Here is a 15365-nt window from a genome sequence, read left to right as displayed (position 1 = left end):
AAAAAAAGAACGAATAAAATAAAAGTTTAAAAAAAATGTGTGAAACTGGGATTTCAGAGCACTTAGTGCCAACAACACTTCTTGTAAAATAGAAACTTGTAACATTTACTAAAAAACTACAAAGGCCATCTTGCTTAGAAAAGTAATGTATTAAATGCAAACTGCTGCTTCTAAGGAATCTGTTGAGAGTGACTGAAAATGTAGAATTATTCTTTTGCTTTTAAATATCTCCATGAAAAGATCAGTATGGCTCCACCATTACATCCTCCTCCAATAGCAGGACGTGTAAAACACTGGACTGTTTTCTAGCCAGGGTTTGGCTGAATTTGTTATCACCGTAGCAACAAGGTTGTTGAAGTTATGCAAAAGAATGAGTCATCCAAGCTATTATATTGGTGGTAGTCTGGCTTTTTGATGCATTATGTTTTATTATAAAGAGCTTTGGTGGATATGTGTGAGTATACATTCACAGAAACGTGCTTTCCATTAAAAATTTATCCTTTTATATGAACAATAAAAAACTGATACATTTACATAAACATGTGGTCATTTAAAAGATAATTATAGGGAGTGGCTTTTGATTTCTAAGAGGTGATAGTGAAAGAATGTATGGACACCCTGCCTTTGGGGGCTATTTCCTTCCACTGAGGGGGGACTTTTGGTATCTTTTGGCCAGGCATAATTTTGAGGAAACTATTTTAATTTGATAATTTTCAAATTTTAATGCCAAAACTATCATTCCTGACAGTAGAGCCAACATGGGAATAAATGTTTTCAAATTCATCTGACTGATTCTGAAAAAGGCCTTCGGTACAGGTAACAGCATATTTAAACATCCTCCTTTGTTGGCATTTTAAAATGTCCATATAGAGAATGTTGTCAAGAAAAGTTAAAGGATAGCAAAGGAAATGAGTGCAGTTGTATATCTTTCATCCGTTTTATCCAGACCACCTCTGGGGAAAAGTCTTCTGTGGTGTCCTTGTCTCAATCATAACCAATCAAAATGATTACAGGAAACTTATTACATATGAAAAACCACCTAAATACTTTAACATAAATAAATACACTCTTTTCTGCTTGTGGCTCTTCTTCTTCTCGTCCTTCTTCTCATGTCTGTACTCAGTCCATCATGTATGGCTTCTTCATGGATATCTGCTGTATGTATTTCTCCAGATCATCATAGTTACTGTCTGGCTGCTTTCCAGCCACATAATAATCTGCAGGCGCTGGGGCTGAGTAATACAGCTGCTTCTGCTGAGAATGGATTCTGGGAAGTGGATGTAGTTTGGGGTTGGACGCTGGCTGAAATGTCCAAGGGTACAAAGAGAGAGGGTATCTGGTGTAGTAAGACTTCTGCTGTTGGCCTGTAGGGGGTTTTCTCAGCTTAGGTTGGACCCAGCTGTTGTATCGCCTTTTGGGAGAAAAAGCATAAACATCATCCACTGAATGAGTGAGGAAGTTGTTGAGAGTGAGAGCGGGCTTAAGGATCAAGTAATAGGGTTTAAGTCTGGGTGCAGGAGGAACATAGATGGGGTAGCCTTTGTAGGGCTTCTTCTGGTAGTAGGAAGGATAAGTGTGGGGGAAAAGGGGATAGTGAGGATATCTAGTCCAAGCAGCTTTAGGTGACGTGAGCCAGAGGTCCTGTTTGATCGGCACAGGAGGCTGGGCCCAGATATTTTGATTGCCAAGCTGAGGTTTTGCAGGTTTGTTCCAGAGATCCTCTGATCTTGTTGGATTTTTCTTCTGCAACCAAGTTTTGAGGAAATGAGCTGCTGGAAATGGTTGGTTAGAGGCGGGAATGTCATTTTGATTGCTTGAAATCTGTGATTCTGATGAAAATGGTGAAGATATGGGGGATAAAGGTCGTCGCCAACCTGATATCACGTCAGGCGACAAGTCTTTCTTCTTCTTCTTCTCCACGTCACTGATGATGTCCACCACATCATCAGCAGGGAGGTGGAGCTTGCTGGAGATCTCTATAAGCTTGTCAATGGTCTGAGGATCAATATCGTCTTCCTCTGTGACTTCCTGTTCTTCGTCAGACCTTTTATCCTCTGCAGCGCTGGAGAGAGAAGAGCTGTACTGCTTGTTCCCGTTATTCTGTTTGACCATGTACCGCAGCAGCATGTCTGAGGCAATATCAGCTAGCATCTCCTCCTCCATCTTGGCTCTTTGTGCCTCAGCTGCCTGTCTCCTCATCTCCTCCTGCTCACCTTTGGCCTGAGCCTCCTCTTCCTCTGGACTCAACACCTCCTCATCTTCTTCCTCCTCCTCGTCTGGATCATCATCTTCCATCGTCTGTTCTCTTGGAGCCTGGAGGTCTGCTGAGTTATGATTACTGTCATCAAATTCATCCATAAAATTATCTCCTCTGAACTTTGGGAAGCTGAGAGCTTTCTGCGTCTCTTCTTGCCATTTAAGCTTTTTCTTAGTGATAGCAAGGTCACTGCCTTTATTTATGGGCATGATGTCGTTGTAGCTGTAGTCTCTGCTTTCTCTGTGACTTTGCTCAGAGTCTCCTTCCCTCTTAATGGGCACATTCAAAGCAGGGAATTCCTTCATCATCATCTCAAGACTTTTTAGCTCCTCAGGGCTGAGCTGTTCCTCCTCCTCACTACTGGCTTGATCAGGGCTGGTTGATCCCTGCTGGGAACCAGTACTCTGTCCATTATCGCCTCTTCCATCTGAGCCAGTGGGAGTCTTCTCTCTTGCTATTTCGACTGTGTGGCTTGTAGTACGACTGGTCACCCTCTCGGTCAGCTCCTCTTCTTTTTGTGCTTTCTTCCTCTCTTCCTCTTCCCCCGTTTCCTGCTCCTTCCCCTGTGTCGCCATTAGCAGCTCTAACTCTTGTCGTCCGTCTCTGTCTCGGTCTGCTCCCTCAATCGTTCTCAATTTTCTGTATGAATCTTTGTTTTTATATTCCTCTTTCTCTGCCGTCATCTCTTCTTCCATTCCATCACGCCCCTCTCCTTCGCTCATTTGCTCTGCTTTTGAATTATTCAGTGCCTCTAGTAAAACTGCTGCTAGTTTTTTGGGATCAACATTTTTAAAAAGCTCTTCTTCATGCTCTGCTTCCTCTTGTCTCTGCATTGGCTGGCTTTCTTCACCACCTATATTCCTATATCCAGACAGAGTCAGCCCTGACATATGTTGGTATGGCTTGTCAAGGGTGCTGAGAGGATTGGAGGTGGACAGATGGAGAAAGGATGCTGCTGTCAGAAGAAGCAGCCGTATTAAAGCACTTGAGGGATTATGGTATCTAGTCATGGCTAGCCAGAACAGGACTTTCTGTGAGCGGTGAAGGAGATCAGAAATCCCTGGAAAAGAGAAGAAACAGAATCAAATCTTCACTGAGAATGCAAGGATGTATATGTGGGTTTGATGAGTGAATGAGTGAGTACCACATATGACGGCTAAAGCTTGTTTTCTATCTGCAGTTAATCACAACTTTTAGTGTAACCATGACCGTTTCTTCTCCTGGTGCTTGACTAGCCATTCCACTCCTATCACACATATTGCTCCCATGAAAAGATATTCTAAAAAATGCATACTGTGTTTACACTTTAGTAAACCTTTTGTCCCGTTTCATTTTATGAATTTGAAATTAATCTCATTAAATCTGTTACTTTTATTAGATGTCACCAAAAGTTTTGGGAGCTGACACGTAGGGATGGAAACTGATGAGAGCTGAGTGATGCAGATTCCATTGTCAATATCACTTATCAATTATCGATTCTTGTTGGAGCTATTTATTCTTTTTTTATTACTTTGAAGTTTGCTAGGGGTTGTTGTTGATTTACATATATTTTTGGGTTATTCACAAGTTTTATTTGTAGGTTTATACTTCTTTTATTGTTTTGTTTTGTTGTTTGTTTTGTTAAGTCAGCCAGGAGGAACTGTAGGGCCATTTCCTTTAAATGAAGGCACTGGTAAGTGCACGTGGAACTGATAGGTGAGCAAATTTGACGAATCCAAGGAACTGAACATCTCGAGTCCCATCCCTACTCCTAGAGTTGTTCACAAAAAAGAGTTGTAACATAAGTTATAACACACAGGGACCTGAAGTGAACCTGAGAGTTAAAACAATGAAAGTGTCCATTGTCTGCACTTTTCATGATTTACATTTTGCTCTTTGAAGTTTTTTTAAATTCTCCTGTTCTGGTGAACTCTGATATTGTTCCCTGCTCTCTTCTGGCCCACTTGCTAACAATCAACCTTCTTCAGAAGTCCAGCTCCAGTGACAAGCAGTAAGGATCTTGGAGGACTGCACATCTCCTGAAGGTAAAAACCTTTCTCCACCCGCATCCAACCGAATTGTAGAGTTGGGCGGATTGATCCAAATATCGATAGCATCGATACCAGATCGATACTAGCACGATTGGATCAATACTTTGCTTTTATCCTTCAAGTTCAGTATGTGGCCCGCTGAACTGTGTTAATCATTTCTTTGGAAAAACTAAACCTCAAACACGCACTCTGAAAAACGTGCAAACTTTCTGTGCTTTAGATTCAGAATTTTTTTAATTCCAAGTCTCCAAAAACCAAGTTTGAAAACATGAAAAGCTGAAAGGTGTGTTTTGTTGTGTCAGCTAATTATTGTGGAAAGTAACAATCACAGTGGTGATTAAAATGTGTTCAGAATTTGCAAATTGAGAAATCATCTCATAAGTCATGGCAAACTATTCTCCCCCAATTAGCTGCTGAGTAACTTCAGCAATACTGGCCCTGTATTTGCTTTGTATTGGATCGATACCAAAATTTGTAGTGTGGCACAGAAATTCTGTGAATGAGGGAAAGTGTGAACGTGAAATTATGTGACGCTATAATTTGAAATACAATAACACATGAATAACACACAAATCCTGCGTGAAGCAGCCCAGACGAAGTCCTGACAGACATTGACTGATGCGCGCGCGCGCACGCGCGCGCACACACACACACACACACACACACACACACACACACAGGGAAATAGGAAAGTGGAGACAGAACACAAAACAAACAGAAAACAGAAGCTCGCGCAGTGAGGACTGAGGGACGTGACGCTGTGCTCTAGCACTAGAGCAATGTTTCCGTGCAACACTAAGAGCACAGCTGGTTTTCACTTTCTGCGTTTTCGCGCGCGCGCATGCGTGTGTACCTGAATCTAGTGTAGGAGTAACTAACCAAGGTAGTTATAGTTAACTAAACCGGGCAGAGGAGGCGTGGGTTTTCACGCACGCAAGACGCGCTACCTGCAGTCCTCGAAGATCCTAACTGCGCGTCGCTGGAAGCGGATGATATGTGACTGCTGAATGTTGATTGGTTGACAAGTGGGCCGGAATAGAGCAGCGAGCGATAGCAGAAGCAGAAAAATAGTGAAAAAACGTAAAACATGATCAAATAAATCATCTCTCAATGTCGCTGCTGCTGACGCGCTGCTCTGCTTGGTGCTGCAATGTTGAACCCAGAGTGCAACAAGTGAAATATCTTGAAATCCGCAACAACCAAACCGGTGCGCATTCACTGCCATGCCGTCTTTGGAACGGGTAAGACGTTTATCACACCGAGTCGTTTACACCATCAGAAAAAGCTGCTCTTGTTTTCAGAAGCCACCGCCTGCCTGCATCGCCATGTGCCACATGCAGCAGTTAAACACTGTAAAAATGCGCAGGAACAGCAAACTCAAATGTATTTTCTAAGAATACCTAAACAACCAGTTGTACGGTGAGATTTTTTTATCCCTATTAAAGCAAAACAATTCAAGTTTAATGTCATTTCGTTCTCAGCTAATTACCACAAACCTTTTTGTTTGTTAAATCACCCAACAGTTCTATCAGTATATTAGTAAATAGTTGCTAAAATCCTTTTGTTTTTAGTTGCAGTAAACACACTTCGGAGATATAGGAACAGCATATCCTGCGGTGGAGGCTGGGCTGTGCCAAAAAAGGGATTTCACATGTTCTCGTGTGTTGTTGTTGTTGTTGTTGTTTAATGTCTAATACATGTACTTATATTCGTGAGTAGACTGTACTGAGCAGGATTTATGAAGAGGCTTTTGAAGTGTCTTCATCACTCTGTGTAATTGTACCCATTTTGTCATCAAGCCCTTCCTTTTTGGTTACTTCAAGTAATTTTATCGAACGGTGATGCTGAGATATGATTGGCCTATTTTTGATAGGTTTCAGGTCAACAAGTTATTTTTAACCGTTTAAATGTAATCATTGTTTGGCACAACGAGATGACTCTGTTGTTTGCACTGTTGCAGCAGGTCACAGTTCCCAGAAAAGCAAATAAACATGAGCATACAGCCACCTCAGACTCTGTTCGACAGTAACCTCCCCGCAACTCGCACTTCACATGTAAACAACATTATCTCAGACTAACATGGACGTCAGTGTTATGCAGAGACAAAAGGTTGCCGTTGTCTCTGTGGTTTTTAATGCGAATGTCCCCGCGGTTACAGCTTCAGTCTACTTATTTTACAGTGCAGTTGTTTCAGTCTAGGATATGATTGCTGGAAATGACGATGATTGAGATGATGTGGCTGAAGATGAGAAGTAGGAGGGGTTGTAGGAGCAGACACGGTTGATTATAAACAATGAATTTTGACCACATCAAATAACAATACTTTGAGCTGCCATCAGTGCACAAATCCACTTCAACGTGACGCCTGACTTACGAACCGCCTGCGTGTCCGCAAAATATTGACTGGGGCCTAATTGATTTTTATTCAATAAAATCAATTAAATGTGCCACAGTTTGGGACGAACATAAATACTTCCGATTCATCTACTAAACCTCCTCCAACCCATCACACAGCAGGCATTACCACCTTTTTCTGCATTTTCTATATATTTTGCACATTTCCTGCGCCTCGCTTTGCTTTGACTACAAAGCTGTAGCGTGACATCATAATTTTGTTGCAATATTTCAAACATTTATGAGTATTTCTAAGAACGCTTATATTAATGAGCAACAGTACTTCTTTCGGAGAGCACAAGGTTAAATGCTTTAATGCAAAATAAGTTGCCGCTTACTTGCAGTTCAGTGTGTGCGGCGGGGGAATTCCTGCTTTCCCTCCTCGTCACGTCACACAGCTGCTGAAGTCCTGCAGTCATCCACTCCGTGCTCGTCGTGACGCGTGCCGTGTTGTAACGTGCTGTTAATCCTTGTTACTGTTATTGTTGTATGTCGCAGGGTTTCGGACTCTTCGTGTGCTCCTATCACAGGAGTCAGAACCTAATTCGTGTATTTTCAGGACTACGGACAGAGGCTGCGGCTGTCTTCTACCCCCTCCTTCCGCACACACGTGATCCTTGCGTCAAGGTCCCCATTGACGTCAATAGACTGGATTTCATTCATAAGATTTTTCTGCACCCCACCGACCTTATCTTATCCCTCCTCCCCTATTTTATCAGACCAATTAGCTGCAGTGCTGCTGTTGAATAAACAGAATATTCGTAATTCATGGTGCAACCTCAGAGAGCTGGTCCAAGCTTTCACGGGCAAACCTGAGTGCAAGAGGGAACATTTGGGGTTTTCTTTAGACATAGACACGCTTATTTCTGCGGCTGTCTCACGTTTGTGTGCCATCAGAGCTTAAGGATGCTGTGCACTGGTGTGTGACAATGGAGGCAAAAATAGCTCTCCTAATAAGCTGTGAAAGGGCTCAGTTTTAGTAAATAAATACATTTATTTTTCATGGATCATCATCTCCATCCTTCTGTTCACTGGTGCAATTCTGCATTCATCAGCGTCTCCAGTTTTGTGTTAAAATGTCTGGTTAAAAGTCCACTGCCCTCTCTTAGATATTTCCGCACTGCTACAGCTGCATCATCTGAACCTTTCATTCAGTGGTGCTGGTTTCAGTTATTGTGCAAACGTACAGTTTTTAAGTTTGGGGAAACCTGCAGTCAGCTGAGACATCATCTGTTCCTCCCACTGAAAACATCCAGATGAACAGAATCAACTTTTGGGGAACTTTTCTACTCTTCATTATTTTCATAGTTGCCTCAACTCCCTCTTAATAGTGTATGAATGTGTGTGTGAATGGGTGGATGACTGGATATGTAAAGCGCTTTGGGGTCCTTAGGGACTAGTAAAGCGCTATATAAATACAGGCCATTTACCATTTAATTAATCTTCTGCACTTCCTGTTTCCAAGCGCACGCTCTCTGTCTAGCCAATTCATAGAAGTCCAATTCTCCTTCCATACTGTCCAATCTCACGTGCAACACACTTTTTCTTTTCCACCTTTCTTTTTGCAATGCACGTGCCCTACCAGTGTTCCTGGCTACTTCTCCTTCATCTCATAGACTGTCCAACTTTTTTATTACCACTTATTCTTCACTGACATATTTTCCTGTAGTTCCTAATTCTGCCATCAAGTCTCTTTGTCTTCTTTTCTTTATTCTCAGTTTTCTTCACCACTTCAGCTGTCCTTTCCAAGTCTTCACTACCACCCAGAGCCTTTAATGTTTGTCTTAAACCACCATGTCAGTTAAAATGCAAAAAAGAAACCGTAATGCAACTCTACGAATATGATGCTGTGACAAAGAAATGGTAAATCTGTTAAAAATGTTAATTGACCCACAGGGGTCATCTTCATCTGCGTATGTCTCTGGATACAGTGGCTCATCTAAAAAAGAAATCAGAAGTACTTTGCTCACTGGTAAAACTCTCAAACATTTACCTTAAAGCAGTAATTCTGGTATAGCTGAAATTACATCTACCTAATTTATAAAAGCTTCATTTAGCCTGGAAAAATAGTTTGCTGCTCTATAAGAAAAAGCCCTCTGAAAAACCAGAGCATTTTACTGTTCATCACTGATATACGTTTCTCTGTAGCTAGGCTGACACAAAGTCAGAGCTCCGTTGTGCCAACCATTCCTTTAACCTCACGAATTTCTCAATTTTAACCATTAGAAAAAAAATTATTCATTACTGTCTCACAAGGGTAACTTTATTAAATTCAATTTTATTTGCATAACACCAAGTCACAACCGTTGCCTCACGGTGTCGTTATGTACATTTACTTTTAATACCATTGATATTTGGACTGCTTTTCTCCATCATCTGCCTCCCTTGGTCACATTGCAATAAGCTGTTGATGGCTTCTCATGATGCATCATCATGGATTCATAATCTTCATTTAAATGCTTGCTCACAGGGGGTCACATGATTACTGGAGTTTTCTGTTTTCTTTATACTCTATGTATAGTTTCTTCACCTTCTAATATAAAGTATTTGCTCAAAGAGGCTCGTCTCGTTTTCTCTGTATTATTGTAAAGTTTTTTGCTTACAATATAAAGAGTATAAATCAGCTTGAAATATAAATGTCAAAGAATAAAACTGATGATGTGCCAACTAAAAAATATCCAATCCAATGTTTGTTCAAAACGTATCATCACTCAGTGATCACTACAACTACATTTTCTCTAAATAATACAGGATAAAATTCATCAGTTCTCAAAGTTTAGCTCTGTCAGTTAACCTTTATTAACACCAGGTGAAGAGTTCCTGTTATGAATCTGGATGACAAGCATAGTTTTTGAAAGTGCGTAGACTAGTCTTCTAGTTTTTTGTTAGCAGTTTAATCTCACAGTGGTTGGGCATGCTAGTCTTTACAGGTATCTCTGCAATATATCAATGCAGGAAACCCGCAGTCAGCTGAGACTGAAGATGTCACTTGGATGAAGGACGAAACATTTCTCCATCTGAAAACGCTACGTCCAGATGAACAGAATCAACTTTTAGTGTATCCGCACCAACAATCACACCCAAGGCCAATTTGGAATCACCAATTAACCCAGTGGTTCTCCATCTGTGGGGTGTATAGCTACTGGACGTGCACAACTAGTGAAATGTGAAAATAAGAATGTTTTTTAGGTAAACAACAGTTGTCATTGTTCTGAACTTTACTAAACTTGAAACCTTTTCTTTTACTTGCCAGTCAGGGTAATTATTATAATTCTTAACTATTGGGATTCTTATCTAAGTTAAACTGCGCCATTAAAGTTTTAAGTTGCATCTCTATATATTTCATATAGCTCCACTTGCCACACAGATGCATCTGTATGTGCAAGGGTGTGGATTTCTGTGCCACTTTGAAACTGGTGTGTGGAGTGACTACGCTGACCTGTCGTCAAATGACAGAAGACTACAGGATATTTCTGACTGCTGGACCATTCAACCTAGAGCCTAATATAACTGTACATTTGGAGAGACATGAAAAACATTTCCCCCTTACCCCCACCAACCCACCCACTGAGTGCTTTTGACTTTTACACAGGAAAGAAGAAAAAACAAAAACTGGACCATATAGTAGAACTACAGATCTATGGTAAATAAATAAAGAGCAAGTTCCATCACTTATTCTTTTACAAAAAAGGTAAATAAACTCCTAATGTGGGCCTTTTGGGGGGGGGGGGGGGGGGGGTTTTTTTCTTTATATATTTTGGCCACACATTGTGGAATATAGAGGATTTTGCCCAATTTTACACTGGACTGAATCAAAAATACACACATTTCATGCTGTGTGTTAACAGTGCTAACTGAATCACACTTGTTGTGATTTACCTCTTCAATATAAATACCTTTCAACAGAATTATGAAGGAAGATGGATTGAGTATATTGTATAAAAGACTTTAAATGCAGAATGTTTGTCCAACTCTTAGACACCCCTTTTCAGAAATGTTTATTAATCCCACCAACTCAGACTAATTTGTGTGATTACAAGCAGATGCATTCAAATTCAAAGGGAAAAGTAAACAAAGTTAGAAACATTGTTCCAGCTCATAAAATATTCCTGCTGAGACAGTATAACGAGCTAAGATTTATTTTAAACAAGCAAACAAACCAGAGAATCTTAAGCCCGACCATTTTAACATAATTTCCCTGGAAAATAAATCCAAGGTGATGAGGTGATGATACACGTCCTAATAATCCCATAAAAAAACATAGACACTGCAGCACCTTAGGGGGGCGTGCTCCATTTTGACCCCGAGACTTCCAGGCCATACTCAGCACAGATGTTTCTGTATCCTATGCCAGCCACTTGGTTATGACGTTCCATGTATGTCCTGTTTGCTAGCATCTAGCACCCTGTTGTTATATGTGCTCAGGGGCATCTTTGCACAGCCCGCCCTTGGGGTCTTGCCTTGTGTGATAGACCGTAAAGTCTAGTGCTCAGAGTGTGTTCCTGCACTGCCATGATTAGTGCCTTTCTCTCAGTTCACCTTTGTCCAGCCACTGGTAGGATTTCTGGACATCAGCCACTTCTTCTGCCGGCCGTATATACCATGCAGGGTCCTGTAGATCCATGATGCTCCTCTTCTCAAATTTCTGCTGCCTGAGATATTAACTAACCACACTCTCAGTTGTGGCCATCTTCCTGAAGTACTTGTGGATGTTCATTGTCTCATCCTGGGTAGCAGTTCTGACACTCACTAGCCTTGGCCACCTTCCTCCTTCTTAGTGTACAGTCTTAGGGTGCTGCATGCATGTCAGTGGCTTCTATCTCCTCTTTTGGCCAGCTTATTTCATGGTTCGTTCCTATTTGTCTATGGGACTACCCCCTCCCCCTTTTCTTTTAACGATCCAACTACACTTCTCAAGTCCAAATGGGCTGGAAGTATCCTGCATATGATTATATCCGGCCCTAGATAATTTCACGTCAGTTATTGATGGTCCTCAGTAGAAACAGAATCTTCGGCCCTGCGGAGAAGCCATGCAGGCAGGGATGGGACTTTATTCCGATGGGCACACCATGCAGGCAATCTGGGATCATATCATTATGTTAAAATAGGAAGGGGGCAGACGTTACAAAGACAACAAGTGTAGTGGTACAGGCTTAGTACACAGAGACAAGGGTGCCGGATTTAAACGCTAAGGTGTTGGGAAAAATGAGTGAAAAAAGTAAACTAAGCAGCACTTGGCTGCATTTTAAATAATACTGAAGACTGCTGAGTGCAGAATCTATCAAACTAGGAGCTGGCTAAAGTGACACCAGATTTTATTTTCAGCCATTTGCCATTATGGAGGACAAAAGGTTTCAAACTTGTCCAGGCCTTAAAGCTGATGTGTGCTCTCCCATATAGTAATAAATGCATAAAAAATAAGGCTTTTCTAAAAACAATGAATAGAAAAGTCTCACAGGCCAGAATACATGCTTCAAGCCATTTATAATTCTTACCCTGTTTGATCTGTTGCTCACCACAAACAAGCACAAGAAAAATTTGTTACCCTAAACTTTAGTTGCATAAGTTTTACAGCTTTCCCCACTGATAAAAACGCTTCATACTACACAAAATAATTAAGCAAAAACAACTGAATGAAAAAACAACTAAACGTATATCAAAAAAATGGAGTCTGAGCAATGAGCTACCAGAACTTTACACATTTATTTCTTACACTGAAAACCAAAGAGTCATGCTGACAGATTTGTCACAGCAGCTTTTTCTTTACCATCTAGAAACAGTTCAGAATCAGAATCAGCATACTTTATTAATCCCTAAGGAAATTATGTAAATATGTAACTTCTTTACAGTGACGTTGAGTTTCACTAGTCCAGCCCCTTAAGATCAACATTTGCTGTAGATCCTGGTGGTGTGGATCAGTGAACCAGTGTCTCCTTCACTCCTGGCATACAGCTTGATATCATCCGTGTAGAGGAGGTGGCTAATAATTGCTTAAGTCCTTGGCCAGCCTGTTTGATGATCTGGCTGACGGGGGTTCAGGCCTATGCAGAACAGTAGTGTGGGGCAGAACATCTCCTTGGTAAATCCTGCACTTGAAGCTGACCTCTAGTGTTCGCCAAATCCCCATCAAATTCCTTATGGTCCTGTCTTGTACAGTCAGAGGAATCCCAGGATCCATGAGTGAGGCACTGAGTCATAGGCTTTCTTATGGTCAATCAAGGGAGTGCACAGGTTGGTCAGTCTTGTCTTACAGTCTCTGGTAACTGCTCAACCAGTAGCAGGTTTTCACCACTCTCACCACCCCAACATAGCACACTGGAACCTTCAACAGTTTTAGTAAATCCTTTTGTAACCAATGCCATCAGTATATTTTGTAACAAGCTTGCAAAGCTCTTGACAGAGCACACTGGTTTTACACAACATGAGATGTTCCTTGTGTGACACCTTTTTATAGGCCATCAGTTGGGACTTGAGAATTAGCTGATATTAATCTGCACCTGGCGGCAGGAATGCTTTCTAATTACAGAGGGAGTCTGACAAGAGCCAAATTGTGATAGCTAGACCACTGGATCAGCACATTTCCAAAACTGCAGCTCTTATGGAGTGTTCTCAGTCTGCAGTAGTCAAAAGTGGTTGAAAAGGACTAGCGATGAACCAGTGACAGGGTCATGAGCGGCCAAGGCTCACCAGTTCATCTGAGGAGCAATGGCTGGCCCGTGTGGCTGGTCCAACAGACAAGGTACTGTAGGCTTAAACTGCCCCCAAAATATTGGTTCTGAAAGGTTACTGAAAAACAGTGCATTGCATTTTGTTGGGTATGGAACTACATAACAGCAGAACAATATGGGTGCTCATGACCCATCCATCACCAAAAACACCAAAAATGGGCACTTGAGCATCAGAACTTAAATGCCTTAATGCAACTGCTGTTGTGATTTGGTGCCATTTAATTGAAATGGAACTGAATTGACCGTGGTGCCATGGAAGAAGGTAGCCTGGTCTGGGAATCATGCTTTCTGGGAATGGCCAGGTTCTGCTGGGGAACCTTGAGTCCTGTCATTCATGTGGATGTTACTTTGACATGTACAGCCAACCAAAGCCTTGTTGTAGACCATGTACATCCTTTCACTGAAATTGTAATCCCCGATGGCTGTGGCCTATTTGAGCAGGATAACCCTCGCTGCCACAAAGCAAAAATGTTTCAAGAATGGTGTGAGGAGCTATCTGTTTCTAACGCCTTGGTGCAAGGTGTGTGTGTGTGTAAACTGTAATCGTTTTAGCAGTTTATCTATTAAGAAGTAGGGATGGGTATCGTTTAGGTTTTATCTGATACAAGTACCAAACCGGTACTTTTGAAACTGTGCCGGTGCTTAAACGGTGCTCAAACCGGTGCTTAAAGAATGGAGAACACAAAATTGGTCCAAAAACCTCTCATGTTTAGCTGTTTTCCACTTTTTCTTTGGTCATTTTAGCCTTTTTGGCCAGGGTGAAGGGAGTACCTGTCATCAAACAAGAAGACAGCTGCATGTAACTACGACGGTGTTTGCTAGTTCATCTTACATGCATTAATGTAATAACGTGGTTAGCCTACTCAACGTAAATTACACACGAACAACATTAAGCTACTCACGCAGAGAAGAGGAACGGCAGAGATGTGCACGGTGTGAGGTCTCGCAGCAAGCTATCAAATACGGCGCTTTTCTCGGCTTTTAAAAAAACGCTATGCGTCGCCAGGTGTTTCATCAGATTCGAGGTGTTACCTCCTTTGCACAGTATCAGCTTAAAGCACTTGTTGCAGGCTGCTGAGTTTTAATCTTTTGCTGTGAAGTACAGCCAGACTTTTGACCGCTTCGCCTTGGGCATTTTTAATCTGTAGCTCTGCTCTAAAAGAATGTACGTACCTGGGCCCGCCTACTACGCTCGCAAAGGTAAAATGATTGGCTGGAATCCAAAGTGCATGACATCTCAGGAAAAAAAAAAAAAAAAAGCACCGAAATAAAGCACCGAAATGTGCGCTGCTTTTCGGTCTGGTTACTACCATTTATGTCAGAACCGATACCGGTACCCATCCCTATTAAGAAGTCTATTATCCTGGAATTTTGTCAGGGGTATCAGCCTGGAAATTTTTCAACTTGTTCAACTGATTTTGAATGACCCGTTCCATTACTGCCCACTGCTCATTCAGCAAAAGTCTGTTTTTCACACAGATGTCACACTGAAAACAAAACTTTGTAAAACATTTACAGAACAATAAAATATAGTTAAGCTAGATAATTCTATCTGCCTTGTAATTTCACCCCAGCCCAAACAAGTAACCACTGCACACAGCATGTCCCTCCTATAACTTTCAACTCTGACCTTTACCTGTGTTCCTTCTCATTCTAAGTTGCACTTTTCTTAAACTGCATATGACATTTCCACCTCATCAGGATACAGTACATATTAATGGTTCAAATGTAAATAAGATCCTTTTTTTTTAGTTCTGATGCCATTCTAAAATGTCTTTGGTTTATTCTTCACTATCAGTTTATCAAAGTTGTGCAATGAAAGATGGGCCAATAACAAGGAATATTCATACAATCTAAAAATATTAAACACCTGAAATAAACGTGATATATTCACACACCAATTGATTACCTAGTACAAGAACAATTTGAGTGGAGCCAGAAAATTAAAATGTCTAA

The 15365-nt window shown here is 41.3% G+C and overlaps 1 protein-coding gene across 1 annotated transcript; it reads right to left on the bottom strand.

Annotated features, from left to right (window-relative positions):
• On the bottom strand, nucleotides 1-7301 carry vgf (VGF nerve growth factor inducible). Its single transcript, XM_026160739.1, has 2 exons — nucleotides 7020-7301; nucleotides 1-3317 (listed from the first exon to the last, which is right to left on the bottom strand). The coding sequence occupies exon 2, from the start codon at nucleotides 3265-3267 to the stop codon at nucleotides 1120-1122; it is 2148 nt and encodes a 715-aa protein (XP_026016524.1). The 5' UTR covers nucleotides 3268-3317; nucleotides 7020-7301; the 3' UTR covers nucleotides 1-1119.
• Nucleotides 7302-15365: the final 8064 nt, after the last annotated feature.

The sequence above is a fragment of the Astatotilapia calliptera genome, chromosome 3, assembly GCF_900246225.1.
Source record: "Astatotilapia calliptera chromosome 3, fAstCal1.2, whole genome shotgun sequence".
NCBI classification, from domain to species: domain Eukaryota; kingdom Metazoa; phylum Chordata; class Actinopteri; order Cichliformes; family Cichlidae; genus Astatotilapia; species Astatotilapia calliptera.
This window is presented reverse-complemented; position numbering and strand designations above follow the sequence as displayed.